This window comes from Mirounga angustirostris, unplaced genomic scaffold (genome assembly GCF_029215605.1).
Source record: "Mirounga angustirostris isolate CCGP_5_RB_7025 unplaced genomic scaffold, mMirAng1.0.hap1 SCAF_10, whole genome shotgun sequence".
In the NCBI taxonomy this organism is placed as follows: domain Eukaryota; kingdom Metazoa; phylum Chordata; class Mammalia; order Carnivora; family Phocidae; genus Mirounga; species Mirounga angustirostris.
The window spans coordinates 122169851-122197273 of record NW_026991718.1 but is presented as its reverse complement, the minus strand read 5'-3'; the positions used below and the strand labels follow the sequence as shown (position 1 = coordinate 122197273).

Here is a 27423-nt window from a genome sequence, read left to right as displayed (position 1 = left end):
AAGGAAGAAAAGGAGATAAAAAGAACAGATTTGATTGAAAACTTGTAACCACGACAATCGGAGAAAGGGGAAGAATGCCATAAACGCTATTTAAAGGCTCGAATGTGGGAATCCCGCTTTGGAAACAGCCGTGTTGAAGAATGGCTTGGTGATTTCATTTAGAATTCAGAATACACTTAACCATACGACCCAACAATCCTAAACCTAGATGTTTATCCAAGAGAAATGAAAACTTATGTTTACACAAAATCCTGTACACAGATGCTTATAGCAGCTTTATTTGGAAACATAGCTAGGAATCAACGTCCCTCAGCTGATAAATAAAGAATGGTACTCCCATACAACAGACTATCACTCAGCAGTAAAAAAGAACAAATCACTGACAGATGCAGTCACATGGATGAATCTTAATGCATTAATAACTAAGCAAAAGAAAAATCACAGAAGAGTACAGACTGTATGATTCCATTTCCATGACATCCTTACTAAGATAAAACTACAGAGAGATAGAAAACAGAGAAAAGAGAAGCGGTTGCTAGGGGCTGGGGGCTTGGGAATTTTAGGCGGTGTTGGAAATGTCCTCCACCTTTACTGTGGTGTTGGTTACATTTGACAAAACGCACAGAACTATCTACTAAAAGGGTGAATTTTACTGTCTATAAACAACACCTTTATAAAGTGAAGGGATGAGGAAGCTCCACGTTTCCCAAACTGGAAAAAAGGAGTTATTATATGATAAAGGGGTAATATCCTTAATACATAAATAAAAGTTTATGAATGACAAAAAAGGGGGGGGGGGGCAAAGGCAAATCAATAAACTAAAGAAAAACCATCAACCTCACCAGTAGGAAATCAAACCGAAATGATAGTCCACTGTTGGCTCATAAAATTCGCAAAGATTTTTTTTTTTTTTTTTAAGAGAGGGAGAGAAAGAATCCTAAGCAGGCTCCACCTCCACTGTGGAGCCCCGAACCAATTCAGGGCTCGATCTCACGACTCTGAGCTCATGACCTGAGCAGCAATCAAAGTCGGAAGCTTCATGACTGAGCCACCCAGGTGCCTCAGCAAAGGCATTTTTTTATACAGTCACAGCCAGTGGTGACAAGAGTGTGGGACAACAGGCAATGCCATCTGTTGCCGACAGGACAAAATGGTACCACCACTCGAGTGGCAATTTGGTGATGCTTGTGAAAATTTCACACGTCCGTACCATTTGACCCAGTCATGCCACATCTGTAAAAACTAACCCACATAAATAAGTACATGCACAAAGAATTTGAACGATGATGTTCACTGCAGCATCTTAACAGAAATGGTAACAGATGTTCATCAGCAGGTTATGACAAGATGTGACAGATTCAAGGATAGTATAAAGATCTGTATGCGCAAAATGACATGGAAAGATTTAAGAAACTGTAAGGCAGTAAGTTATAACATAATCTTCATTTTAAACTTATTGCCCTTAGTAAGAAATGTTGGCAAACACATTAAACAATATATTGTTTCTCTCTGGCCGTTGAGATTAGCAGGCTCGGCCTTCTGCAATATTCAGTTCTGTAAAGTTTATAACTCTTTACAATGATCATGCATTACTTTTGAAGTAGAGGGACAGAATTATAATTGCAAGCACTGACCAGTGAGTGGGGAGAACAGGAGGTGGTCCCCATATACACATTAGTAGGCAAAATTTTCTGGCAGGCAATCTGGCAAAATGTATTAGAAGTTTTTCAAGAAATGTGTCTCAACCCATCTCCATGAATTTCTAAAGAAATAACTGAGCACATGAGCAGTGATTTGAGCTACGAGGGTCGTTAAAGTTTTGTTTCTATTTCTAAAAATTAGATATAACCGGGGCGCCTGGGTGGCTCAGTTGGTTAAGCAACTGCCTTCGGCTCAGGTCATGATCCTGGAGTCCCGGGATCGAGTCCCGCATCAGGCTCCCTGCTCGGCAGGGAGTCTGCTTCTCCCTCTGACCCTCCTCCCTCTCATGCTCTCTGTCTCTCATTCTCTCTCTCGCAAATAAATAAAATCTTAAAAAAAAAAAAAAAAAGCAGCAATACATTTTAAAAAAAAATTAGATATAAACATAATTACATAGACAAACAGCAAAATAGAACCATGAAAATGATGCTGGAGATGAAATGAGGCTGAAAACAACACGCTAACTGACCCCCAGGGGCTCATTCTGGCCCAGCATGGCCAGCGCTCCAGACGCAAAGTGCCAGAGGTAAAAGCTAAGTCAAAAAACTGACTTTCAGCCAAGGATTTTCAGAGACCAAGGAAGGTCTGTACACTTCCCCCCTATCCTAAAAAGTGACTGTGTCTGCTGATGTCCACAGTTTCTCTTTGTGGAACATATGCTTCTTCTTCAACCAGAAGTAAAAGGCTTGAAAACACGTGACTCAGATACACAACAAAGTGTGAGAAGTAGACTCCTCTGGTTAGGGGATATATGGGGAGTCCAGACTGGAAAAAGTCAATTTACTTTTCATTTTAGATATTTCCTTACTGTCTGTTACTCCACAGGAGCATTCATACCAGGGAATCAAGAGATATTCTCACATGTTGAAAAATCAAGAAACAGAGGGGCGCCTGTGTGACTCAGTCATTAAGTGTCTGCCCTTGGCTCAGGTCATGATCCTAGGGTCCTGGGATGGAGCCCCACATCGGGCTCCCTGCTCCGCGGGAAGTCTGCTTCTCCCTCTGTCTGCCGTTCCCCGTGCTTGTGCTCTCTCCCTCTCTCACTGACAAATAAATAAATAAAATCTTTAAAAAAAAAAAAGAAGGGCGCCTGGGTGGCTCAGTCGTTACACGTCTGCCTTCGGCTCAGGTCATGATCCCAGGGCCCTGGGATCGAGTCCCACATCGGGCTCCCTCCTCGAGGGAAAGCCTGCTCCCCCTCTCCTGCTCCCGTTGTTTGTGTTCCTGCTCTCGCTGTCTCTGTCTCTGCCAAATAAATTTTAAAAAAATAAAAATAAAAATAAAAATAAAGAAAAAAAAAGAAAAATCAAGAAACAGAAGCAGGGGTGCCTGGGTGGCTCAGTTGGTTAAGCGACTGCCTTCGGCTCAGGTCATGATCCTGGAGTCCTGGGATCGAGTCCCGCATCGGGCTCCCGGCTCGGCGGGGAGCCTGCTTCTCCCTCTGACCCTATCCCCTCTCATGCTGTTTCTCTCTCTCTTTCTAATAAATAAATAAATAAAATCTTTAAAAAAAAGAAAGAAACAGAAGCAAAAACATGCAATGCTGCAGTACAGCACCCTCAGAACTGGAGCGGTACACAGGTTCTACCTAGCCAGTAAGAAAAGGGAAGGGGGAGAGTGAAAAAAGATTATTCACTAGTTCACAATCACAGAAAAGACTAGAACAAAGCACAGGTGAAGTGTGTTACCTCCCATGATTCAGCATCATCAAATTTTCATTCTTTAACGCATTTCCTTCAAATCTTTTTTTGAGATTTTTTTTTTGGTGTATTCGTTTTGAGAGAGAGAGAGAGAGAGAGAGAGAGAGCGAGTGAGCGAGTGAGCGAGTGAGAGCATGAACAGGGGGAGGGGCAGAGGGAGAGGGAGAAGCACACTCCGCACTGAGCAGGGAGCCTGATGCGGGGCTCGATCCCAGGACTCCGGGATCATGACCTGAGCCGAAGGCAGACGTTTAACCCACTGCGCCACCCAGGCACACCCAATTCTTTTTTTTTTTTTAAGTTTTTTTTTTATTTTTGTAATCCCTACACCCAATGTGAGGCTCGAACTCACAACCCTGAGATCAAGAGTCACATGCTCTTCCAACTGAACCAGCCAGGTACCCCAAATCTTTATTTTTAAAGAATAAATTTAAAGAATAAATCATTAGAGAAATAAACTGGGTTTTAAAAAAAAAAGAGTTTTAAAAAAAACTCAATAAAAAGTTTGCTCTGCGGTGTGGGATGGGAGATGTTAACACCTGCATACTGGTTTCATTTTTCCAATTGCAAATGTAATACCATATGATTTAATTTATATGATTTTCTAGAAAACTGTATGAAATTATGGACTGAAAACAGATGAGGGGTGCCTGGGATGAGGGAAAAGGGCTGACAAAAAGGAAGACAAGGGAACGTGGGGGGTGATGGAAATGTCTATATCTCGATGTGGTTTGGTGGTTACAGGACAGTATGTTTTTTGTAATGACTCAGAACCGTACACTAAATGCCACGGATTTTACTGTAAGTGAATTAGACCTCAATAAATAAATAAATGACTTTTTTTTTTTAATTGCAAACATGCTTTTAGTATGAAAAGCCTGGCAAGGGCGACAGGTAGGAAGGAAGCTATTGCTAAGGGCAGAGGAGGCGTAGGACCTCTTCAACCCAATCCTCCATTTTCTACGTCAGCTTGTTCTGTCGTCCTTCACCTGCGGGCAGACAAGTGTCAGGTCTTTGCAGAATTACAGGACAAGGAAGGGCCCTGGTGAGGGAGATGCAGCCCACAGGAGACCCTGTGGCAGGAAGTCATGAACAGCTGTGGCGAAGATGAGAAGGAAAGAACACGTGTTAAATGAGATGGTCTGGCATAAATACGCAACCCACCAAACCCAGAGCCAGGCCCTGGGGCCAAGCAGCCTCGGGCAGCCGCCTCACCTGCTCCTCCACAGGGCGGGCGCTCTGGCCAGCATCCTTGTCCTCGAGCTCCAGCAGCAAGTACACAGGGGGCTTGCAGTCTTTTGACTCACTAAGGAAGCCACCCGTGTCCACCTTCCTTTTGATGGTGGAGTTCCAGTGATTCTTCACAGCATTGTCTGTCCTGCGGGGGGCCAAGAGGAGGCCTTTCAACTCAGCCAAGGTGCCACGAGGCATGTCACCAACCTCCCTGAGCGGACTTCCCACTTCTGTAAACGAGGGTTCAACCTGATGACTCTATGCTCTCTTTGTCTAAAGTAGGTTCCATGCCCAGCATTGAGCCCAATGTGGGGCATGAACTCACAACCCCAAGATCAAGACGTGAACTGAGATCAAGAGTCAGACCCTCAGCCGACTGAGCCACCCAGGCGCCCTGACTCTACAATCTCTTAACTCTAAGATGAAGTCACACGTGTTTCTAGCCCTCAACGATTTACACATATTTCCACTGACCTCAGCAAAATAAGCAAAGGTCTTAGCCCATGGTAAAATCAAACAGCTAAAATGTTTTTGAAGCTCGCATTCCCTTTTCTGCTCACTTTGAATCTGTAGAAACTAGAAGCAAACCTCGGGGGGCTGAGCTCCATTCTGAGGCTCAGGGTAACTTGAATGCAAGCCCTGGTACTCTTCTCAGATGGCAAATAGCCAGAGGGCAGAGCTGGATGGCACAGAGGGTCTGCAACGGGTCACTCTGAGCCTCAGTTACTTTATCTGGAGAATCAGGAGACGACTCATGCTCTCCCACTTACTGAAGATTAACTGAAGACACACATACGTCGTAGTGTAAGCACAGAGCACCACAATGCTACAGGAGCACCGAGTACTAGGATATGGAAGTGTAGAGAAGTACAGGAAGAGACTAGCAGAGCAGGAGAAAACCGTACAGTGGTATGGATATACAGCACGGTACAGTAGCGCAGAAACGTAAAGCATAGTGAAGCACCCGATAGTTTAGAAGTAACAGTGGCATACAGTAGTATAGCAGTAAGCGGCACGCGGGGCTGCAGAGCCGTAGAGAAGTACTGAGTACGGAGTACTATGGGAGCCCCTGCAGCACGCCGGTAAGCAGCACATGGGGCGGCAGCATCGTAGAGAAGTACCGAGTAGCGGAGTACTACGGGAGCCCTCGCGGCACCGCGGTGAGAGGCACGTGGGGCTGCAGAGCCATAGAGAAGTACCGAGTAGCGGAGTACTACAGAAGCCCCCGCTGCACACTGCAGGGCCGCGTGCAGCAGAGCGGGGCCGAGCACACACCCGTGTGGTACGACGGAAGCACGCAGCAGCAGAGCTGGAGAGAAGTGGGAAGTATGGAAGTATGGCAGCACAGCCTCGCCAACTGGACAGCAACAAAATCCATCAGACTGTAACAGAAATGCAAGCACACAGTAGGCACCCCTTCTTTGGGAATCCCAGCAGAGTGCTCTTCCCCTGAATCGTGAACGGACATGATGAACGGCCGGAATGAGGTGCCAGCCCAAGAGGAGCGTCGGGATCTCCAAACACTCCCACCGTGGGCCGTTAGGACAGAGTGCTGACCAGGCAGGGGTGTGGGCGGTATGGGGAGGTCGCTGGAGACTGATCACAGTCTGGAAGACAGAGAGACACCCCCACCAAAGACTGAAGGATGAGTGTGTTGGCTACACAAGGGGCACAAGCAGAGTGCATTCCAGACCAACAGAGGAGAGCACCAGTGGGTTCTCAGAAGGAGCTCACCGTGTTCGCAGGGCTGAGAGGAGTGCAGAGCAGCTAAAGCCCAATGGGTAAGCAAGGGGGACAGTGCATCAAGGCCAAGCTGGTGGCATCAGCCAGGCCAGGCAGGTCACACGGGGAGAGAGACCCAGGTCTTCAACCCAAGCACTAGGAGGAGCACCAAAAGGGTAACAGACTCAGGTTTGAGTTTTGAAACTAGGACCATTCCAGACTTCAGAGGAAATACATCATCTGACATTTTATCTCCTCTCTGTCCCAGGACCACAGTGTCATGACAAAGGATTACAAATGAAACTGAATACAGGGGAAATGCACAAGGACAAAGAGAACAGGGTAGAAAACAGCCACCACTAAGAAATTTTTGTAACGTTCCAGAAGATGGAAAGCACTTAGCGGAGCAGTAAGCAACTTAGGAGAGGGGATTTGACCCCAGAGGAAGATTCTGGCAAGAATGGAGCCAGGTCTTCCCAATGCTCCCCCAGAGCCCCAAGAGGCTCTTAGAGGGATCAGGCACAGCAAGGAGTAGAAAACAGAGCAGTGGTTTGGATGCCTAGATCCTGGTCCTGACCGCACAGGCAGGAGAAGAGGATTTTATTCTCTAGAAAAAGGGACCAGGCAACCCTGGCAGAGGGCACAGGTGGTGCACAAAGCTCCAACAGGGACCAAAGGAAAAATGTGTACACACAGTCGGAGGCCCCCAGGCTCCTTCTCCCTGCCCTGATCCAGAACTGCCTTCATAGCCATGCCCGGACACCCCTAGGCAAGAATCTGAGGGATTCATTCGCCTCTGGGAAAAGTGAACAACTGCAAACAAATGGGACTGACTCTTGGAATACCCCCCCAAAGCCCAGTGGATGCCCGCACTTCCTCAGAGCACCCCGGCTGGCCCCAGCCCCCCACCCACAGCCCCTCCCCCCCCAGCCCCCCCCCCCCCACTCCCCAGCTGGCAGCTCACCTCCCTGGCAGCATCTTGGCGATCTCGGCCCAGCGGTTGCCGAGCACCTTGTGGGCCTCACAGATGATGCGATCCTCCTCCTCGGTCCAGCAGGACTTCTTCACCTCAGGGTTGAGGTGGTTGTGCCAGCGCTCACGGCACTGCTTCCCCAGCCGGCCCTTCAGGTGCTTGGCGATCAGCGTCCATTGCTTCGTGCCGTACTTCTTGACCAGCTCAATGACCTGGGACAAGGCCTCTGTGAAGCCAGGGGCACCCGCCCCTCCCTCACCCCCAACGTAAGCCTCATCTCACCGCGGCCCTGAGAGGACCAGCTGGACAGCCCTGTCCACCCCCAGGACAGCCTCACCGTCCCTTGATCCGCTGGGGTGGGGGGAGGCCCACTGTATGCCAGGCACCGTCCCGACAGTTACCTTTTGATCCTCCTCTTTGGTCCATGGCCCCTTGACGAGGTCTGGATTCAAGACCCTCAGCCACCGGTACTGGCACTGCTGGTCGGTACGGTTCTGGGAAGAGAACAGGAACCCGTGAGGATTCCTAGGACAGCGGCCGGGGACCCTGGTTGAGCACTGGGTGCAAGGGGCCAGGCCTACCACAGACAGGTTTTGTCTTGTTCCCTTCACCCACCACACACTACACTCCCACATGCCAGAACACACATGGTTCCCCTCTGGGAAGCTTCCTCCTGCCCCCCAGTACAAGGAGGCCGCCATCAGGAGCCATAAATTCCTATCAAAGTTTGTGGTGTATGTCAGGGATCCTTCCTTGCTTCTGGGAAAGCATTATTTCCCTGAAGATTTCAGATCTCACAGAAGCAGGGAAGGTGAGGATTGTAGGCAGGAAGGGCCTGCTGACTTGCTCCCTGAGCTGCCGAGTGACTCAGGAAATAAGGTAGACAGCAGCTCTGGCCACATCCCCTCCCTACCAGACACCTGCAGTCCTGGGGGTGGGGGACATGGGGGACCTGCATCCCCAGGAGGCTCCAGCTGCTCTGGGGGGACCTCGGCAGGAAGCCCGTCCAAAGTATCACTTCCCCTCCGTTTCAGTCTCACTCTTGAGACTGTTTGCATTTCTCACAGGAAGACATGCAAATATGCCACTTGGTCACATGCTCCAGATGGCACAGAGCCTGAAGACCACCAGGCCTGCTAAGGCTGCTGTGTAGAGATGCTTATGACAGGGGGACTCGAATTCTGGCCTGGAAGAAAGGGCCTGGGAAGTTTGGTTGTTTTGGGGGGGGGTGGGCAGCTTTCTCCCTGACAGAAAGTCTGTCCCAGGCACACTGTTTGGTCGCCCAGAACCATCATCTCTGGGGGAGGGGGCCACCGAAGGGCTGCACTCACAGGGAAGTGGCTGGCCAGGAACTTCCAGTCTTGCTGTCCAAACTGCCTGACCAGGGTCCTCAGCTGCTCGTCCTGCCAATGCCAGAAAGAGAGGGCTCAGCTCACACACGTGCGGAAAGCAGCCGATCACGCTGGAGCACCAGCCTACAGGACAGCCTCCTTCACGCATGCAGTCATGAAGGGAGCACCTCCTATGTGCCCCGTACTACAGACACAGCAACGGGCAGTGACAGAGCTGCCCCATCTTGTGGGAATTACGGTCCAGAGGGAGCGAATCAAAGGCTCCCACAAACAAAAGTAAAGCCACCCTGTGGCTGGCTGAGGGCCAGCGAAGAGGTACTTGGTGACTTGCCTCTTCAGGGAGACCAAGGCACAGGCTCAAAGGAAGGCTAGTGCAGCTAGAGTGCAGGAAGCGAGGGAGAGGGGGATGCAAGATGATTTGGGAGGGCACTGCAGGGCCCGGACCACACACAGGACTGATTCAGGCCTCTGCAACATACGACGCCACTGAGGCATTTGAGCAGTGGATGCTCATGGTCCAACGCGCGTATTATGCAGTTCACCTTGGCAGTTTCAGGAAAAGGAGCTGTAAGAGGGCAGAATGGAGGAAGGGAGGCCAGGAGAGGAACCCAGGCCAGAGAGGACAGTGACGCGGCACGGGGGACAGGGACAGTGGGCAGGTGAACAGGTGTCATAACAGCCTCCTGAAAATAAACTACAGACTCCCACAACAACACGAAATCTCAACATCATGATGAGGAGGGAAAGAAGCCGGGCATAAAAGGGTGCACACTGATTCCATGCATATGGCATTCTAGAAAATGTCGGCAAAGCTCTAAGGACAAAAAGGTAGGCGGTGGTCTTCTGAGGTCAGAGGTGGGGGGGGAGGGACAGCAAAGGGGGGCAAGGAATGTTTAGAAGTTAACGGAAATGTTCTATAATGAGATGGTGCTGGTAGTTTCAAGGTAATACATCTGTTGAAACTCACTGAATTAGACTGTGAATGGCCGCAGTTCACTGGATGTAAAGTACTCCTCAATCAAATTGATTTTTTATATTTTATATATATCTATATAAAGGAAATGTGATATATCCATATAATGGAATGTTTATTCAGCCTTAAAACAGAAGGAAATTGTTAGAAGCTGAAACAGGGATGAAGCTCAAGAACAAAGGTGAGATAAGCCAGTCACAAAAGGACAAATACTATAGGATTCCACTCATATGAAATATCTAAAGTAGTCAAAATCAAAGACACAGAAAGCAGAAAGATGGGTTGCCAAGGGTTAGGGGGAAGAGTGATGAGGATTTTGTGCTCAGTGGGTATATTCAGTTTTGCAAGATGAGTAAGTTCTAAAGCTCTACTGCACAATGGGAATACACTTAACACTGTTGAACTGTATACTTAAAAATGGCTATGATGATACATTTAGTGTTGTGTTTTTTTCTTAACACACACACACACACACACACTCCTGGACAGAAGAAAAAGGCCATTACAGAAATTCAGACCCTAAAGAGCAGTCCAGCACTGGCTGGGGCAAAGTCCCCATAAATCCTGTAGCTGAGCCAGCCCTGGACACCCTGCCCTCCTCTGCCACCTGGCCTGGCCAGGCGAACACCAGCCTTCCTCCCATATGCCCACGTCCATATCTAGCACCCCATCCTCCCTGACAACTGGCAAGGATACTTTGCTGTATTGTCTCTATCTCCTCCCAGACCCCAGGGGCCTCCTCCACCTCTCAGCTCCACCCCTGCCCTAATCTCTCCACAGCTGCCCAGTACGGCACCCTCCCCCACGCCCTGGGCACCACCAGTCTCTCAGCCCCGGGCTGCCCCCAAATCTCTTATCCAACCTACACACAGCAGATTAGCTCCACGGAAGCCCACCTATGTTCAGGTCAGTCCTCTGCTTTAAAAACCTTCAATGGCTCTACCTTGCCAGCTGAACAAGCCTATACTACCGAGCCTAACATTCTAGGCCTTCCAGGATTTGGCCCAATCTTTTTGTCTGTATCAACCACAGGGCCCCTCTACTTGCTTTTCCCCACCTACAACTTATTCTATTCTATTCTATTCTACTCTATTCTATTCACCTGTTTCCTATTCTAATATACCCACCGTTCTGTACTCTTCCCTGACTTGATTTCCAAATCCTTATCCATGAAATTTTCCCTAATCTCTGCAGGCAACAGTAACAGGAAAGGAAATACCTAAAGGTATTTCAACAATGACCCAGGGCCTCCAGTCCCTAGCACAAGGAAGGAGAGATGCGATGGTGAGCACACACTGACATGGCTCCTGCCAACACCAGGGATCACCACAGCATGTCCATAGGCCCGTGCAGTCTTCTCTCTCCACCCCAAGCACAGAGTGGTTCTGTGGTGGGGACCCCAGCTTGTTTGTTCTTCTAGGCCCACAAGAGCTGCATATAGTGTTCCTGGTCCACAGTGGGATGAACAGAAAAGCTGGCTTAGCACTCATGATTTTAAGTTTTACAACTCAGGGGGTGCCTGGGTGGCTCAGTCGGTTAAGCATCTGCCTTTGGCTCAGGTCATGATCCTAGAGGCCTGGAATGGAGCCCCTGAATCGAGGCCCATGTCATACTCCCTGCTCAGCGGGGAGTCTGCTTCTCCCTCTGCCCCTCACCCTGCTCATGCGCACTTTCTCTCAAATAAATAAAATCTTTTTTTTTTTTTAAAGATTTTATTTATTTATTTGACAGAAAGAGAGACAGCGAGAGAGGGAACACAAGCAGGGGGAGTGGGAGAGGGAGAAGCAGGCTTCCCGCTGAGCAGGGAGCCCAATGTGGGGCTCGATCCCAGGACCCTGGGATCATGACCTGAGCCGAAGGCAGATGCTTAACGACTGAGCCACCCAGGCACCCTCAAATAAATAAAATCTTTAAAAAAAAAAGTTTTACAACTCATACACTAAGAAAAAAAAAAAAAAAGACCTAAATTAAACATCTCCAGGAAAAAAAGAAGTAAAATAAAAAGATAAGTCCAGCAGGAGTCTAGGATAGAACAAACAATTTAGAAAAAGGTCTGGCAGTTTCTATAAAACTAAGCATACACCTACCCCATGACCAGACATTAAGTGTATCTTCCCTAGAGAAATGACAACATAATCCTCAAAAAAGATTTATGCAAGGATCCTCTCAGCAGCTCTAACCGCAATAGCCAAAAACTGAAACGAGCCCAAATGCCCATTAAGAAGTGAAACATTATTGTGGTATACCCATATAATGGAATGCTATTCGGCAATAAAAATGAACAGATTGCTGAATCAAGCAGTTATTTTGTTAAGCAAAAGAAGTGAGATAGGAAAGAGTACAGCTGTATTTCATTTACAGGACATTCAAGAACAGACAAAACAAATCAAACCCAGAGGCATTACATCAGCAATTGCCTGGAGCCAGGGAAGATGAACCACAAAGGGAACTTTCTGGGATAATCAAGGTGGTGCTTTCAACTGCTCACTTTAAAAAGGTGCATTTGATTGTACATAAATTATACTTCCGTGAAGTTGATTAAACAATAAAAAGAAAATTCAGAGCTTGATGTCTCAAGACACAAAAAATTATAATAAAGAGGGAGGGCACTGGGGTGGCTCAGATGGTTAAGCGACTGACTTTTGATTTCAGCTTAGGTCATGATCTCATGGTTGTGAGATGGAGCCCCGACTTGGGCCCCACCTTAGACATGAAGCCTGCTTGGGATTCTCTCTCTCCCTCTTCCTCTGCCCCTCCTCCCCCCAATAAGTGGCTGCGCATGTTCTCGCTCTAAATAAAATAATAGTAATAATAATAATAAAGAGGAGGTTGCACATTAGGCTAATCACCCTAGCAGTAAATGACAAGAAGCACAATTAGTGCTCATGATGCAGAACACGCCAGCTTCCAAGAGACACATACTCCCGAGAGTCCTCAATGTGGAGCGTCCCCGAGAATGCTCTAACAGGCACTGGGGAGAACCAGAGGACCCTCCACCTCTTTCACCAGCTCCTCCTCTTCATCGCACCCATCATGGCATCAGGCACATACACCCCAGGCTCAGTTCTCTGACCAGCCCCCAGCTGCCATCAGCGTCCCTCCCCCAAAATGTCTGTGTCACTCACCTCCTCGTGGGTCCATTTGACCTTGCACTTGTTGTCCCTCTGCTCTGGTACATCTGAATCTGTGTCCTGGTAGTGCAGCTCATCCAGCTCCTCACTGTAGGGAGAGCAAGCTAAGGGTCAAGGACATGTGTCTTCACACAATGCTACGTGATAGATGGACAGCGTGTGGGCAATGGCCAGTGACCTCTAGGGAAAGGCTTGAGGGAGGCAGCCTTTTACTCTTTACTTTTGGTATGTCCACCCTCCTCTTTTTTTAATTCTTTAATGAACTGGGCTTATGGACAACTTTTATTTTCTTTATCCTTTTATTTTCACAAATACCCTAAATGATTTCAAAAACTACAAGAAAAAAGAAGTTAAGATTTCACCAAGAAGGGACACTGGGTGGCTCAGTCCATTAAGCGTGTGCCTTTGGCTCAGGTCATGATCCCAAGATCCTGGGATTGAGCCCCAAATTGGGCTCCTTGCTCAATAGGGAGGCTGCTTCTTCCTCTGCCTGCCACTCCCCCTGCTTGTGTTCACTGTCTCTAACAAATACGTAAAATCTTAAAAAAAAAAAAAAAAAAGAATATTATGATATTCAAAACCAGACACCTGTTTAGTATTTTCTTTTATATAGCAGAACTTTCTAAATTTTATGGTTATTTTAAGGATTAAATCTGATGATAAATGCAATCATCAAGGACATATTTCAAGAAATACTGGTTATCTGAGAATAACACTTTAAATACATAACCTCAGTAAGTCCATTTTCCAATCCTTGCCTTCATACAGTCATGGTTTATGGAGAGAAAAATCAAGACTTCTGGATGTTATCTAACAGGCAATTTTTCAAGTTGCTCCAAAATCTTCTTATCTATCAGGTTTAATGATTACAAAAATGGAAATCACACTCTCCACCTCCAGGAATGTCAGGTGCTGGGGGGAGGGAGGGGAAGGTTAGTAAGCTCCCAACACCATGTAGTGGGAATGCCGCAGGTCACCTGTCAGGTACATTCCTAAGTCAGGCGTCTGTGAGTGGGAAAAGCCATCTCCAAACAAGCAAGGCAAGCACAAGCCTTGTTCCAAAAGGACAAGGACTTCCTTTCATGTCCATCTTCCTTTCCCCTTCTCCAGGGCTCAGCATCTTCCTAGAGTCACTTCTGAGCCCCCCACATCTCCGTCTCTCAGAATGAAGGCCCTCAGGCTGCAACTGCCAGTCTCCAGACAGGGACAGAGATCAGCTCCACCTCCACACCCGCAGGGCCTTTGGGGGTTGCCACCAAAAGGCCTTAAGAATCGTTTGCTCAGGGCGCCTGGGTGGCTCAGTTGGTTAAGCGACTGCCTTCTGCTCAGGTCATGATCCTGGAGTTCCGGGATCGAGTCCCGCATCGGGCTCCCTGCTCGGCGGGGAGTCTGCTTCTCCCTCTGACCCTCCTCCCTCTCATGCTCTCTGTCTCTCATTCTCTCTCTCGCAAATAAATAAATAAAATCTTTAAAAAAAAAAAAAAGAAATGTTTGCTCAGGGAATGATCGGATACTCAAATTAATGAATAAACATGCAGTGCTGCTGCCTATTGGTTGATAAGAAATGCTAATTAAAGTAAATCTTTTAGAAGTAGAAAAGGAAGGGAGGACAGTGTCTAAACCCAGCAATATATCCGCAACAGAAGGAGCCGGAATTCAGCCTTGTCCCGTCATCTCTGACCCCATTCACGGGTCCTCCACCATCACAAAGTAGGAGGCAAAAACTCTACAAGATACAGAATGAAGCTGGCTTTAAAATCAACTGTCCCCAGACTTCTTTCTGACAGAAACCATCTTTGGTTCGCTAACACCCAGCTCCAATAGAAGCTCAGTAAATGTGCCTCTAAGGATAAAACAGTGTCTTTGTGAACACTCTCTCGTGCTCCAATACTTTAACGGGGACAAGCAACTCAGCTGGGAGATACCCAGTATACAAAATATACTTCTATCATCAACATGGAGCTAACCATCTACTTCACACGCATTCCCATTAACCACGTTTAATAGACGTGGACACTGAGGCGGACAGGGGCTATGCCACTTACCAAGTCCACAAAGCCAGGCTCCAGACCTGCACCTTCAAGCCCTCACCCTGTAATCCCCGCTGAAAAAGCAGAGGCCAAGTCGGTGGTGGCAACCACATGTAGGTCCAACACACCCTTTCTATGCCTTTCGATGTTCTGGGCTCTGCTCCAGGATGGGTGAGTCAGAAGCTGAGCGGGAAGTGGGGCACTGGTGCAGATGAGAGTTAAAACGAGTGGCCAACCACTGAGCTGAGGGCTGTGGGGTGCCAGTGCACAGAAACCATCCCTCACATGGGAGGGGATTCCTCCACAGAGCCCCAGGAGCAAAGAGGCAGAGGACCTGGGGGTTTTCTGGGGCTTGTCATTCCCTGGAATAACATTTCCTGCACCAAAAATGAGAACAGGGTCCATTAAGTGCCTGACCAGAAAACTCCTTCTGGGAACTGGAGCTGCCCTGGGAAATGGTGACCTGAGGAGGAAGACAGAACCTGTTCCAGGTACCCTAAACAGGGCCCAAGGACCAGAGGCTTCCTTGCTGAGAGCAACTCTGGGAAAAGCCAGCCGTGAGTGCTTCTGGAGTCTATACCCTCTTCCTGAGAAGGGGGGACACCAAGGGAAGGGGGGTTAAGGTTATCTAGGCTGCACAAATCCAGGGAGGGAACAGGGCAGGCAGGCCCCCTTTGTCCTCTGATGTAAAACCCAGAGGTCAGGCCCCAGGCACAGAAGTGTAAGACAGGGAGCTGGAACCCACAGACCAGGTTCCAGGCTCCACTCTGCCCCTTACTCTCTGGAAGAATAAGTAAAATGGAGACTGCAGTTCCTGCCTTGGCCCCAGAGCAGTCTTGATACGCATCTGTCTCTCTTCCCCTCACCTTCAACCCCAACTGCCCCAAATTCCTCATGTGGAACAGGAAGACATGTCTCTGAAACTAAACCAAGCTGGGGCCCGACACCCAGGTTGAGGGTGGGGGGGGACACAAAAACGAGTCCCCTCCCCCCCGGCACCCTTCTCAAGCCGGAGAGGGTTTGGGGAGCGCTGTACTTCCCGGAATGTTTGGGAAGAAATGCCCACCGCCAAATATGAACCCAAATAGGTTTGAACTAGAAGTCCTTCAGGCTTTGGCTTCCCTCTCGCTGCGACTTGGAGGGAGAATCACTTTCCCTCTCCAGGGGTCGCCTCCCTCCCCGGTAAAGGCCCTAGCAGCTGACACTGCCATCCCACCCCCACCCCGCAATTAGGCGGGAGACAAAATGACATCATGCAGGGCTTGGCCCAGGTCCCAGGAGACCCGCCCGCCCCGGCTCCGAGGCCCAGCAGGCCTGGGGAGCGGAGCGAGGGGCCCCCAAGAGCCCCCCGGCTTCGCGCGCGCCCCCTGCCTCGGGCGACCCGGGACACAGCAGTTCCCGCGGAAGGCCCGCCCTGCCCGGAGGGGCCACGGCGAGGGTAGGGGTGGGGTGGGGCAGGGGTCGGAGTGGAGGGGGGTGGGGGGAAAGCCCTGGGCCGCCCGGCTCCGCTCACCCGCGCGTCCGCCGAGACATCCCCCCGGCCCGGGCCGCGCCGCGCTCGCCCGCCCGCCGGCTGAGCCCGGAGCGGGAGCCGGGCCGGGGTCAGGGTGAGGCTGCTCGGGCCGCTCCGGGCCCCGGGGCCGCGCCGGGAGACGTCAGCGTATCCGCAGGTCCCGCCGCTGCTCGCAGGAACTCCGGCCGCCGCCGGCGCGCACAGCAGCACTTTTCTATCTCCCGCCAAGCGCGACGGCGCCGCCCGGGCCCGGCGCGCGGGCGGGAGGGCGTGCGCGGGGCGGGGCCTGCGGGTTGCGCGGGGGCGGGGCCAGCCCCGGCGGGGCGGGTTCGGAGGCGGAGCCTGCGGACAGGCGGGCGCCCCACTCGCCCAGAGTCCTGAAGCTCCGGTAGGGCTGGTAGGGCCGACGGTGAGCGTGGCGGTTTTGGAGACTTGCGGGATTGAGCCGGCCGCCATTTGACTGAGGCCGGACCCAGACCAAGTGTGGGTTCGGGGCGGCCCAGGAGTTGCCCACCCAGCAAAGACAGAGGAAAGGGAGTGAGTGAGACACAGGGATGGGAGACTCAGGTCGGGGAAACCGCCTGTGCAAAACCCGCACGCTACTCCAAGCCGTTCCTCTGTCCCTACAGCCCCCACCCTAAACCAGCCCCTCACCCTAAGGACCGGGGCTGTGCCTTCGAACTGTCTCCCTGCTTCCTCTGCAGCCTCGAATTCGATGGCTCTCGCTCCTGGGCTCAACTCCCGGCAGCCCGAGTGAACGTCCTAAAATACAAACGCGATCTTTCCTCTCCAGAACATAAAACCTCTCTCCTCTCCCTCGGGGTAAAATACTCCATAATCAGGTTTCCAGGATTCTACCAGATCCACCACCACCACCCCGCCCGTAGCCGAACGAAACCTGCTAGTTTCCTTGCCTTTGCGTGGGCCACTACCTGTCCAGGAACGCTTCACGCCCCTCCCACCGAATTCCAATCTATCCCTGGGCTTCCCTACCCATGATCTGCTCTTTGACTAGTCGTTTTCCTCTCTTAACTATGGGCACGCTGAGGTCCAAGTGGCCCCTCAATTCGCCGCAGTGTCCCCAAGACCCAGAATTGTCCACGTGTTTAAACTCCTAGAGGCTTAGTAAGGATTTTCCATTTTAAGTTGCCATTTACCAAGTACCCCCCAAGAGTCATGTCACATTGGGCTCCCTGGGAGGAGTGCTGAGAATAAGGTAAATGAACTGTAAGACGGGTGCCTGGGGAAATCTGGTTGAACCCCAGCCTCTTAGGCCCTGCTTATGTTTCAGATTCCTCTTCCTGAAATCTGAGGAAGAGGCCACCTTCCTGACCCCCTGGGGACTGCCTAGCCAGCTGCTGCAAACTTCATTTACCATAGCAGAAGGAACACTGACGTCTTAAGTGCCAGAAGCTTCCACATCAATTAATTCAGGTCTTCCCCCACCCACTTCCTTCATAAAGTAATTCATGTGGACATCCCCTCTTCATTACTAGAGCATGATATTTAAGAGTGCAGACTCTGAAGCCAGACTTCCTGGGGTTATGATTTACTAGTTGTGTGATCTTAGGTAAATTACTTAACTCCTCTATGCCTGTTTTCTCGTATGTAAAAATTAGATTTATCAAAAACTTAGCTTTTATTATGTGCCAGCCACTATTCTGTAGGCTTTATAAATCATTTTTTAGGGAAGCCTGGGTGGGTGTCTGCCTTCGGCTTGGGTCATGATCCCAGGGTCCTGGGATTGAATCCCACATTCGGCTCCCTGCTCAGTGGGGAGCCTACTTCTCCCTCTGCCTGTGCTCCCTCTGCCTACCCTGCTTGTGCACGCTCTCTGACAAATAAAATTTTTAAAAAATCATTTTAATTCATTTAACCCTCATAACAACACTATGAGGAGGTAGTGTTAGTATGATCCTCTTTTGGCAGATGGAGAAACTAAAACACAGCTCCCTCTCTCCCCCTCACCCATACTGAATGGCAAAGCAGATTCAAACCTGGGCCTGGGCTGTCTAGTTCCAGAGTCTGTACTTTTTTTTTTTTTTTTAAGATTTTATTTATTTGAGAGAGAGTGCAAGCATGAGTGGGGGAGAGTGGCAGAGGGAAAGAGAGAAGCAGACTTCCCACTGAGCAGGGTGCCTGTTATGGGGCTCGATCCCAGGATCTGAGATCATGACCTGAGCCGAAGGCAGACACTTAAACGACTGAGCCACCCAGGCGTCCCTAGAATGCTCTTAATCACTACACTGGTACCTACTTTGTAGGGTGGTTATAGGATTAAATAAATCAATATGTATAAACCACTGAGAATAATCCCTGGCCCATAGTAAGTACTATTTTACTTTTAGTTGTCGTTGTTATGATGATGATGATAATAAAGGTAGTTGGAAGAAAGGCAGGGACAAGGGGTCCCTGTCATAAGAGTAAACTACCCTTAAAGTGAAAACGACCCCATCCTGTTATTCCAGACTTTACCCAGTGCCCCAGCTTTAAGTTGTCCTACTGGGAAGACTTAAAAACTTGTATGTGACAGAAAGGAAGGGAATGGCCTTGGGTATCTTAACCCAGGCCCAGGGGCCAGCTCAACAGCCAGTGGGATATTTAAACTACGAGCTTGATCCGGTGGTGGCCTGCACCAGCATGGCATGCCTTAGGGCAGTGGCGGCTACCGCCTTCTTGATCCCTGAGGCTATGAAACACCACCCTGAAAGGAGCCCTCAACCCTTTTCCACCTGAACAACTACTGGATAGGTAGATGAGTTGTATGAATAAAAACTCTCCAAAAGCTCATCAGCTAATAGGGTAAATGAGCAAACAATTAGATCTATTAGGGTAAAGATAAACTGTAGGTGCTGTGGGTGCCCCCCCAAAAGGGTCACTGAAGGCTCTTTAGGCCTTGGTGATTTAGGAATTTGCAAGGTAGCCAATGTGGGGAATAGTACTTCAGGCAGAGGGAACAGCCAGTGCATGCCAGGGAGAAGAAATATTAGTAAGTCCTCAGGGATTGGCAGTCATTTTTTACTCTTTTCTCACATCACTTACCTGATCCACCTGCAAATCATATTGGCTCTACCCTCAACCTCTACCTTCAAAATATATCCAGGGGCAAGAGCACATAAAAAGATGCTCAATACCATATCATCAGGGAAATGCAAATTAAAACCATCCAGTCATATGGAGCCGAGAAAAATGAGTGCATATGTCCACACAGAGATTTTTACATAGCTTTATTTGTAATAGTCCCAAACTGGAAACAACCCAAATGTCCACCAACAGATGACTGGATAAACAAATAATAGATATAAAATAAATATATCCATACGGTGGAATACTACTCAATAAAAAGGAATTATAATACAATATGAATCTCAAAATAATTTTTCTGAAAAAAGCCAGAGTGGATACTGTATGATATCATTTACATACAACTGTAGAAATTGCATAACAGAACCAATTAAAGTGAAAATGGTTACAGAAAAGGGATTTCAAAGGGACACAAGGAATTTTGGATGTGTTCTATTTGTAAGATTCTAGGGGTCCCTCTTCGATCACTGGGAGAGGTGTGGGGAATCAACTCTGCCTGGGTTTGTCCACATCATGCCAACCCCTGCTGTGTCCTCATTTATGCACCTGCATAGGATAAGAATTTGATCTTAGAAACCACCGAATCCAAACTTCTTGCGTTCCTGTAAGGGGGAGGAGACTCCGAGACGAGCGCCAGGGCCCTGGGCTGCTTTATACACACACCATGTCCAGCCCACACCCCTGACCTCTACCCTGGGCTTTCTGGGCATCAGCTTTTGCAAACTTAGCTTTCTTTTTCAATGTGGCCACTTGTCCAGGAACCAAGCAGAGAAGGACTCGCAGGTTACGGAGTTCCGGCACAAAGTCGGGGATGGAACCGCCGAGGGACGCCAAAGCCTTGTCCAGCGGTGGTGGAAACCACCGCCACAGCCTGGCCAGGCCCCGCGGCCGCAGATGACACACGGCGGCATCACCGCCCTCTTCTGTGAAGATGGAGGGAAAATCAGGCTCTGGAGTCCATCTGGCAGTCTGCCACCGCCGCTGCGATTCCGGACGAGCGACGCGACCTGTTTCCAGGAGCCCTCCTCGTAAACGGGGCCGCACCAAAGCCCAGGCCCTCTGACTGCCGGGCGCGCGCTCCGTTTCGGGCGCGGCGCGGCGCGGAGCATCGCGGGAGTCGCGCCGCCTGACGTCACCAGGGGGCGCCAGACGGGCCGCCGGGCTGTGGAGCTAAGGCAGCCTTGCCCCGCGCTACTCCTCGGGCGCAGTCACGCTAGCCCCGCACCCTCGGAGCTGTCGTCGTTGGGAGGCTTCCCCAGACGCCTGCTCTTTCGGGTCGTGCGAGGACGGGTGAAAGAAAGGACCAGGGGTTGAGAGCGGGGCAGATAGGTGGTCGACCTCCGACATCATGGCGGACGGGGGTAGGCGTCCCCAGTCGCCCCGGCCCAGAGCCCTGTTGACCCGCTCTGCCTCCACCTGGCCCTGACTCCCCGAGTAGTTCGGCAGCGCTGGACAGGCTCCTGACGCTCCAAGTTTCCTTCGTGCAACCTGTAACCATTTGCGACTCTACGAAGTTAATTTCTCTCCCAGGTAGATTGTGAGCTGTAGGAGTAGAGCGCTAGGATAAAACGATGGTGGGCTTCACGGTAAAATTTGGTATAAGCAAGATATATTATTATTTTCAATGTAAATATTTCTTCCTGTCTCTTGAAGTCAGCGGAAGAAACTGATAACACTGGTTGCAGAAAGGGGAACTGAATTTACCCACTTCAGTGGCTGAAGAGGGTAAAATTCTTTTCAATATCTGTCAATTCCGTGCTTGGTATCACCTAATTTTAAAAAATTTCATTAGAGCATATTTGTAGCGCTCTCGAACATTTTAGGGAACAGAGTTTGAATAAAACCCCTCATACTTGGCTTTATAAACAAGAAGTTACCTAGCAAAAGCCACACCGTAGATCTATGAGTCATAAGAACCACAAATTTTCCTTCTTGGTCTTGGGGAGAGAGACCTTTGTCCCCAACACTTTAGCTCCCCTTTCTCATTATTCCTCTTCGTTTTGACACTCAAGTTTCTCTCATCAGAGACGTATTTGAATTCAACACATAAAATCTCCAATATTTTTATGCTGTTACCTGCTAGGACTGCTACCATCATCTTTGTGTGTGTGTGTGTGTGTGTGTGTGTTTTAAGAGTGAAGTTAAAACATTTGTTCAAGTCTGTTAACTTTTCATGTTTGAATTTAAAAACACCCCAGTGTTTTTAAACTTTCCTTAATTTCACTAATAGAGGACCAATCTGACATACACAGCACCAGCTATGAGATACTCTTGCCAAAAATGTCTAAATCAAAGCCAGTCAAGCCTTTAAACCTAACTTCAATTTGCAGGAAAGGAGATAATGGAGTAATAGACACCATAAGGAAACCATCAGAAAAATCCAGAATGTGGGACACCTAATAAGAATTTTTTTAAAATGACACTTCTCCTACAACAGCACCATTTCACATCCCCATTACTTCCTCTTGAGGTTATATCACACTCTCTGTAAATGGCCTTCCTTCCATAGTTGCCATCTGTATAGAACCCACTAGCTAAGCTGTTCCCATTGCATCACATCCCTTACACACTGGCATTAGTTCTGCAATCTTGTATCTGGCTTTCAGGGTTCCCTAAAGCTGGTTCCCAGTATATCCAGTACACTGCTGTGCATTTCCACATCAGCTGCCCCATTCCAGCAGGTACAGTCTCCCATTGACCTTGGGACAGATGATCATATTATAACCCAAATGATGATGGAATTCAGTGCTTCAAGAGCTCAGAGGAGGGTGACCTAGTATGGGTAGACACGACAGCCTCCAAGTGGTTGTGTCCTATGGACGGCTGGGAGATGAAGGGGTGAGTGATCCATGTAAGGAAGGTATCTGGTCTACTATTTTATCTTTTGCATTAGGCACATGGGGCAAACACCTTGTGGGTTGTTTTATATCCTGAGTTAGTCCAAAAGCTGAACAATATTCATAAGCTTGACAGTTATTTATGCCTTTGATAAAAGAGACTCAAATTCAGAACTAGAGTTCAAAGAAAAGACTTCAGTGAAAGACTTTCATAAATTATAAAAGTAGGGATTCAGTCAGGTTTAATTTTAAAAATGGAATGTATCTCACATAAGGATCTTGTTAGAAATGTTATATCTATCTGGGCACTACAGGAGATGCACCGACCTACAACTCATGGGGTAAAGAGTGTACAGACAATTTTGATAAGGAGTTGAAGAATTCAAAAATAGTTTACAAAGAGAATCAGGAGGCAGAAGATGCTTCAAGAGGCAAGGTCCTCAGAAATTGTTCTGGAATGCTGGTTCACTTGTATCAATGTCATGTTCCTGGATAAGGGAGTAAGACAGAATTTTAGTATTTCAGTATGAAATGTGAACTCTGGTGTTTTGCACTTTAAGATTCTGAATCATTAATTGGGACACAGGTAATCTCTGGCTTGAAGGCTGAATCCAGCTGAAGGATCAAGTTTTCACTATCAGGACAGGGCTTTTGACTACTGCCCACCATCCACAAGGAGTGGGGAGCAAATACAGTTGAAGGCACCAATGCAAAGACCACACCAGACTACTTACCTTGGCCCTAGGGGCCTGTCTCTGCCCTGCCAGCAGCGTGAGTACTGTTGAGAACCTACCGGAGCCCCATCCCACATTTCAGTGCTCCAGCAGTTAAATCAACTCCCTTCTGGGTTCCCTTCATGCCATTTATCTCAGAGCACTGTAATTACCCATATAGTATTCCTGTCTCCCCCTACAGCACGTGGCTCAGAAAGAGACAGCAAAGCCCGCATTCATCTTGTTCACTACAACAGCCCCAACATCTAGCACCATGAGTACGAGCAGAGCCAGCCCCTGCCAGTAGAGGATCTAACCTTTCCACTCAGCATCTAAACTCCTAAGCATGTACATACGTACGTATGTATGTAGAATGAATGGATGGCATATATACATATGCACACACCCACATCTATGTATATGAAAAATAGTCTCTTCTCTTTATACTGTTTTATAGCCCTTCCCCCCCGCAACCCCATTTACTATATCCTGAATGTCTTCCAAGTCCTTAAACATTCTTCTAAACATTTTTAATCTTATGGATATACCCTAGGTACTTAACCAGTTCCCTACTGATGAAGATTCTTCTTCTATTAAAACAATGCTACCCTGAGCATCCTGGTTGGTAAATCTATACACGTTCAGGATTATATTACTACGACAAATTCTGAGGATTAGAATTACCGTGTCAAAGGTATATACATTTTGGGGGCTTTTGAACAATATTATAAAACAGATCTCCAGAAAAGTGGGACAAATTTATTCTCCCATCAGGAGTATATAAATGCCCATTTACCAATAGTGGCTGAACATTTAATTTTAGAAATCTCATCAGGAGATAGACAAAATGAAGACCAGGCATAATTTTAAAGTCCTTGGTCCTCAGTCCAGAGAATGATGATTTCCGACATAAGGTGCTGACCACGTGGCGGCTTCTCTAACCTTTGCTCAGGTCTCTCTAACCACACGGGTTGACACCACTGCTATGCCACAAACATGCCAGGCAAAGCCCAGCCTCAGGGACTTTGCACAGGTCTTCCCTCTGGCTGGGACACTTGTCTCCCAGCTATCTGCATGGCGAAATCCCTCAACACCTTCAGGTCTTTGCTCCAATGTCACATTTGTAGTGAGACCTACCCTAACCACCCTCCCTATTTAATACTGCCACATTCAGCACACTTGATCCCTGCCCTACCTTTTTTATACCATCATCTTGTAGCATACTATGTTTAGTCTACTGTCTAGCTCCTCCAGCTAGAACAGAAGTTCCATAAGTGCAGGGATCGTTGTCTGTTTTGTTTACTTAGTAGATGCTTAATAAATCCTTGTGGAATGAATGAACAAAACACGAGAAGTCCAGTTTAGGGAAGATACCAGTACTCGAAGGGCTCCCACTTCAGTGGGATTTCTAGGCTCTACCTGGTTCAATTTCTTGAACTCCACCACTTGGAAGAAGATGTGCTCAAGGATATGTTTGGCATCTTGTTGGTCCTTTGGTAGTTTATTGGTTACTCCAAGAATGTCACCACATTTTCTGACATAGAATTCCAGGTCTTCTTCAGTACCTAGGCACAGTTGGGGCAGTCAGATGAACCCTTATCTCCTGTCCTTCCCCAAATACAAACTTACTGTGGCTTAAGTATCCCCTCGTCAGATTCCTTTGCCTCTCAAGATCACTCACCTTTTCCTAGGGTAATGTGACCACAGGACTTAAACAAACTAAAGAGATCTCTGATGTGCTGCTTTTATAAATTAGGACAAAAGTGTGACACTTCTAATTAGAATAAAGCTGGACTTGTTCTGACTCTACTACTCCCAGAGCCAGCATTCCTACATTACAAAGAACAGGAAGAACTAGTAGGAAATCAAATTACCATTCTCTGCAGCAAGGACCATTATGAGAGGGGCATATGGGTATTTTAAATAGCATTTATTACAGCAATATTATAGAAAAGGAAATTGAAGAAGAAAAAAAATCACTCATAATTCCATCCATAACATATCTCTGTGCAGCCATCCCCAGCAGCCTGATATCAAGGACGGATAGCTATTACAGCCCTTCTTACACTAGACTATAATTCCTTTCTTTGTTTCCCCTTCTGAATGTACATTTTTAAAAATTATAGAAATGTAAATTTTTATTAGAATATTCAAACCATACAGCTGCAAAATTCTCTTGCTCTAACTCTATCCTCACCAATACCACCTAAGGTAATTACTGCCATGTGCGCTTATGAATTTACATATGTGTAAACAATTGGGATCAAACTACAGTAGCTCTGTAAGTTGCTTTCATCATTTAACGAGGTACCATGGACATGTCATATGAAAGCTTAGGCTCTGTATCTTTCTTTTAACAGATGTATGTATAATATTTCACTGTATTTCATATTTTTTAAAAACGGATCCCTCTACTGATGGGGCATTAGACTACTGCCAGTTTTTTTAATGCTACAATTAATATATCTATAGCTATATTTTTTTGTTTCTTTCTACAAGGATTTCTATAGGATAAATTGCTAGAAACAGAAGTGCTGAATCAAAGCATCTGACTCTTCACAGGTCTGTTATTTCTACTGGACCAATCACTATGTCTTGCTAATTTTTGAGTCCTCAGCACCTCCCACAATGCCTGACACAGAAGACAGATGCAGTGAAGGTGCTTCACACTGAACTGTTTTCATTTTTGCATACTCCTTCCTGGTCTTTGGGCACATACAGATGTTTTTCACATAGTTAGGAACCTCCTGAACATGCAACTTTCTATCTTGCCTTTCTTCACTTAGGATTCTCACTTAAGTTCTATCAGTGTCACTTCCTGGACTTTGGAAACCTTTTTTATAATGACATGTTGTCCCATCAAATGAATGTGACATAATTTACTACCATTCCTCTGCTAGTGAACACTAAGTCCAATTGTTTAAATAATTTTTATTCCCAATCTTAAAAATAACATAGCAGTCATCTGTGTACCTTCACTTATCTCCTTAGATTAGATTCCCAGGAATTTAATGCCTCAAAATGGATGGGTAATTTTATGCCCCTGAGCACATGTGTGCAGGCCCATTTGCTTTGCTGGAGGCAGGGTATCTCAGGAGGAGCAGTGAGCTCGGAGTCAGGAGAACCACTCACCATGCAGCTGTGTGGCTTGGGGCCTCATGTCCTCATCCACATGTCAAAGCGGGCACACATAACTCCTTCCAGGATCCCTTCCAGTTTGAAGTCTCTATAATTCTTTTGGCCCTGACTTAGGTTTCTTATTTAACTGCTCCTATGACCAATGACCTAGATCTGCTAAGCGGCAGCCAGGGTCAGAATCCATCCTCTGGTTACTCAGTAGGTCAGAACTAAGGACCTACAGGGATTAAAGCTGAGACCTTGGCTTCTGCTTTGCATGTTCTAAGTCACTGAATTAAGTGGCCCAAGAGAAATGATCGACATCACTTATGTGAAACAAACGGAAACTGTCATTTTATGTTGCCATTCATATTTTGTTCCCCCTGAACAAACTCTAGCTTTCTCTCATGGCAGATTTCAGAAGTTCACAATTAAGTAAAACTTACAAAAGAAAACAAACAAAAATTTGGCCAAACTTACACTTATTGGTAATCTGAGCAAGGCGGGCCTTCTCAGAAGAGAACGTCTCATCTAAGTCAAATAGCTCCAGCGGAGGAGGTGGTAATTCCCTGAAACTGGGAGGGAAAACCTAAAAGGAAATAAGGTCTTTCATGAAAGAACATATGCAAAGCCATAACTGGCAGTGATAAGATGGAAGGGAAATGAGAAGCCAACTCCCAGCTCTTCCCTGGGATGAACCACCCAAATGCCCATCACCTCCTCCTGCCCTAACCCATTAGACCATATCAAGCGAGATGACTAGCCCAATGTAAAAAAACAAGCAGAGCCAGCACTAAACTAAAACACCCCTAAACCGATCAAACTGACATACCAGTTCCCATTAACTTGTGCAAGGACGAAAGCTTGGGGCTGATTAGGCTTATTTGTTTTGAACGTTTCTCTGTACAATGTGTTTCTCATTTACCCATGAGTTCATTAGGGACAGAAATTGGGGAAGCAGATCTATAGATTCATGTAGAAAGTGCTAAACCTGGAGCCAGAATTCACAGGTATGAGCCAGTGGTGTGCTGAGAAATGTTGCACTATCAGCTTTCAAGACAAAACACACAGGTCTGCTCTGTAGCCTTTGTCGTTTTCTGCAATGTAAATACTCCCACCATGGCCCACTTCAAGCTACCAAAATGAAGCCAAGTAGTTCATAACATTCCAGAATGTGGTGGGATAGGATGGTTTTGAAGGTAAGGTGAGTTCCTGCTGGACTGGAATGTTGAAAGTAACTTGTGAACACCTGCCCCTCCCCGGCCCAGGGCGCTATGAATCTGTGCCATGAACCTGAGCACCTGTTGCCTGGAAAGCTGCAGTGCAAACCATTTCCTCCTTTTC

General features: G+C 47.8%; 2 protein-coding genes across 8 annotated transcripts in view; both read right to left on the bottom strand.

The window, feature by feature from the left end:
- MYBL2 (MYB proto-oncogene like 2) overlaps window positions 1–16571 on the bottom strand; it is a 34431-nt gene extending 17860 nt beyond the window's left edge. For 2 of the 3 annotated variants that reach the window (XM_045885791.2, XM_064573205.1), the window contains exons 1-6: window positions 16329–16571; window positions 12780–12873; window positions 8661–8732; window positions 7731–7823; window positions 7321–7541; window positions 4617–4779 (exon numbers count right to left, since the gene is read on the bottom strand). In XM_045885791.2, coding sequence (XP_045741747.1) covers window positions 4617–4779; window positions 7321–7541; window positions 7731–7823; window positions 8661–8732; window positions 12780–12873; window positions 16329–16348 — 663 coding nt within the window. In that variant the 5' untranslated portion in view covers window positions 16349–16571. The remainder of the gene's footprint in view (window positions 1–4616; window positions 4780–7320; window positions 7542–7730; window positions 7824–8660; window positions 8733–12779; window positions 12874–16328) is intronic. The other variant, XM_045885790.2, reaches the window with a different exon arrangement.
- A 5903-nt stretch (window positions 16572–22474) lies between these two features.
- The window catches only part of IFT52 (intraflagellar transport 52), a 33510-nt gene continuing 28561 nt past the window's right edge, over window positions 22475–27423 (bottom strand). For 4 of the 5 annotated variants that reach the window (XM_045885788.3, XM_064573202.1, XM_064573204.1 and 1 more), the window contains 3 exons: window positions 26560–26668; window positions 24382–24527; window positions 22475–22737 (listed from right to left, as the gene is read on the bottom strand). In XM_045885788.3, the coding sequence (XP_045741744.1) occupies window positions 22690–22737; window positions 24382–24527; window positions 26560–26668 (303 nt within the window). In that variant the 3' untranslated portion in view covers window positions 22475–22689. The remainder of the gene's footprint in view (window positions 22738–24381; window positions 24528–26559; window positions 26669–27423) is intronic. The other variant, XM_064573203.1, reaches the window with a different exon arrangement.